The sequence below is a fragment of the Austrofundulus limnaeus genome, unplaced genomic scaffold, assembly GCF_001266775.1.
Source record: "Austrofundulus limnaeus strain Quisiro unplaced genomic scaffold, Austrofundulus_limnaeus-1.0 Scaffold1255, whole genome shotgun sequence".
Taxonomy (NCBI): domain Eukaryota; kingdom Metazoa; phylum Chordata; class Actinopteri; order Cyprinodontiformes; family Rivulidae; genus Austrofundulus; species Austrofundulus limnaeus.
Genome location: NW_013953657.1, coordinates 4,321 through 7,806, shown reverse-complemented (window position 1 = coordinate 7,806; position 3,486 = coordinate 4,321). Strand labels below are relative to the sequence as shown.

The 3,486-nt window shown below is 37.9% G+C and overlaps 1 protein-coding gene across 1 annotated transcript in view; it reads right to left on the bottom strand.

Moving 5' to 3' along the window:
* sting1 (stimulator of interferon response cGAMP interactor 1) overlaps positions 1-3,486 on the bottom strand; it is a 21,748-nt gene that overhangs the window by 14,280 nt on the left and 3,982 nt on the right. Inside the window, exon 3 of the mRNA XM_014031456.1 lies at positions 358-466. Coding sequence (XP_013886910.1) covers positions 358-466 — 109 coding nt within the window. The remainder of the gene's footprint in view (positions 1-357; positions 467-3,486) is intronic.

Here is a 3,486-nt window from a genome sequence, read left to right as displayed (position 1 = left end):
GTGTGTGTGTGTGTGTGTGTGTGTGTGTGTGTGTGTGTGTGTGTGTGTGTGTGTGTGCGTGCCATGTCCTACTGGAGTGGGATGATTTGTGTCCCATGCAGCACAATTTATCTGGATAGTATTTTTTAATAATAAATCGTAATGAAAACAGGCAAAAATGAAATAAAAAAATACTTTCTACTTCTTGCCTTTTTGAAAAATGTAAGAAGTAGAAGTAAAAAGTAGGCTGAAAAATAATTACTCAAGTAAAGTACAGATAACCAAAATTTCTACTTAAGTACAGTAACAAAGTATTTGCACTTGGTTACTTAACAACTCTGCGTGACCACGATGTGTTTGTGTTTGGATGTTACTGACGTGGCAGCACCAGCTGCAGGTAGCCCAGGTAGAAGGACCAAGCCAAGCCATGGGCTACGTTCATCTTCCTCCCCTCGCAGATGTCTGACACCTCCACCTTCGATGGACCCTGCACACCCAACACAGAATCATGTTAGTGCACGGTACCTCCGCTCTAGAGCCACTGCAAAGGGGAATCAGGGAAAAAAAGGGGCATCTCTGCACCAATCATATCTCTGAGAATAGTCATCTAACCCTTTGAGACGTTTGAGAAAGTGTGAGCTACAGGCATACAAACAACAAAAACTTTCTTTCATTAAAACATGTATTTCAAAACATTTATTTCAAATAGTTTTAAACTTAGTGTTGCTTGATGTAGTTTAATTATTTGGTAGTCATTAGCTAAGAAAGAGCCAATCAGTTTTATTATTTCATTGCTGGGACATTAGAGAGGAAAGACCAAGTCACTTACAGTACATCGTGTCCTGAGATGAATTCAGAGCATGTGAATGAAAGCTAAGGTGGAAACTAAAATCATAGAGAGAATGAAGCTCACTGCTTGGTGCAGACTGACAGAAGTGAGGCTGTCATGCACCGGGTGCTCTGACCACCACCAGCAGGCGAGGCAGGTGAAGCGTCTTGCCCAAGGACACAATGACTGAAACGGATGTAACTAGCAACCCACCAGTTACAGGACAGCTCTCCCTAACCACTCAGCCACCTGTGTTCATGGACTGCCTGCATCCTGTTGAAGTCCCTTTCCCAGAATACCAGTCAGTTGTGAGATCAGTCCAGATGTCTACTCTGACCCAGTGTCAATCTGCTGGATCTCAAAGACCCCAACAACAGCTGTGGTGAATAAATGATGGATGATTCCCCACATTTTTATTATCCACTTGATACTTCTCCAAGAGAATAACCAGTAGAAAGGAGTGTGGGCTTGTATTTTAATGCTGAAATGCTTTCTTTGAGGTACAAAAAGGACCATGCCATTAGATTTGTAACTCTAGTCAGTGTAGATAAGCAGACATCAGACATTCTGTTCAACAAACTAAAAACAGCACAACCAAACCCAGCTGCCAAAAACAACTCTTGGTTCTCCCAAAGCACAATCAGGAGTCATCCTGAAGTTCAACTGAATTTACACAAACTGTAGCTCAGCAGTTACAGACATCAAATGCATTCCAGAACGGAACAAACTCCCACAAAACCTAAAACTTTTTGTTGACCTGAAAGGACTTTTCTCATAATGTCAAGAAAGTCTTATTAGAAAACCAGCAGTGTCAGCATTGAAAAATAAATAATTAGTGATTACTGAACAATAGTTTGGTATTTAATAGGGGAGAACAGGGTTGGTTGTCACAGTTGCTGTATCCTTTCTTCTAGAAAGCACTGTTACAAAATTGTTGCGTGTGAGTTTCCAAAATAGTTGTCACAGACTACCTACGTTTTTATTTTAGCAGTGTGACATCTTTCAATGAGATGAGAGGACTTATTGTGTTTTTCACATCATAAAGTAACTTTTGATTACCGGTATTTTTGTGATCATTTTGAATTACCTTTAATCAATGGATTTAGAATTAAACACTTATTGACATTTGAAAGTAAAAAAGGCAGATCTATAGTTAGAATGTTATTTTTCTTTGCTAGACTATAACATGTGCTTGCTAGCACAACTGCTAGCAAAAAAATCGTGATGGGGTTGGTTGTCACATGACCAGCTAGGACCAGACACCACCTGACGTGATGCTCAGGGCAGTCTGCACCGTGAAACTGCTGCACAAATCTATCTGAAGTGAAGCAAAGGACTTTAATATCAATTATCAAACACTGGCAAAATACTACAAACAAGAAGTCCATCAGAGGTTTCTGGGGATGAAATTGGCCCATTGGTGCCTGTGAGATACACCAGGACAGCCTCTTTACATCTGTCAGAACTGGGATGCAGACAGTGACTGAATAAAATGGATAGGCCCTACTCTGTTCAGATGCAGACAACTTGAATCTGTAATTTTTGGCAAGTCCTATCAGTTTATGGCAAATAAGGTGTTGTTTCCTATATAAAATGTTTTTTTTTTTATCAACTAAGATATTAAATTAACCATTGTAAATTAAAAAATCTGGTAAAATTAATATTTATTTTTAAAAGCCTTTCGCTAAATTTTTCTCATTGAAATATAATTGGGACAACCACGTGTGAGACAACCAACCCCGCGATGGGGTTGGTTGTCTCACACATGCACAAGTCATGTGTAGTAGTGCATATGTTTTTAAATAAATCCTCATGAGAAGGATATGATTCTTGTATTTCAAAAAGACACTTTGGGGTTCCATTACACACTGAAATTAGATTGACTAAGCACAGCATATTTTTTATTTAGATGAAAGTAAAAAGTGTGACAACCAACCCCGTTCTCCCCTAATGTTTTTATTGTTGTAATTTTATGACTTTGTACAAAAGGTTCTAAGGCCACATGTATGTTGTACGTTACCAAGGTTTTCTGCTAACACTTATCAAGAAATGAGTATTTCTGTGTTTCTTACAGGGCACTAATGCCAAATTACAACTTTTTTTCTCTTTAACTTTTAAGTCTTTGTTTTGCGTACTTATTCCAGGGGGGAAGAATATCCCGATGTTTTCTAGATGTACTGCTTTTTTGTGAACTGGGTAGGTTGTGGCTGAGTGGTTAGGGAGGTTGTCCTCCACTGCAAGAGTTGGTGGTTTGATTCCCTGCTATTCAGAGGTGTCAAGTAACTAAGTACAAACACATTGTTACTTTACTTAAGTAGAAATTTTGGTTATTTATACTGTAGTGGAGTAATTATTTTTCAGCCTACTTTTTACTTCTACTTCTTACATTTCAATTCAATTATCTGTACTTTGTACTCCTTACTTTTTAAAAATGCAAAAAATATTTCATTTCTATTTAACTTTGACTTGTTTTTTATTCCATCTTTTCATTGTTCAGAAAAAAATTAATAAATATAAATCTATCCAGACACATGGAGCCCATGGATAGAGTGAGTTTGATTGTGGTTGATGAGAAGTGTAAATATAAGTGTAAAAAGTGTAAATATTTACCATTCTGACATCCTATTGGATTGAACTCACTCCATCACACCTGTGTAGTAGTTTCCCTTCACTGCTAC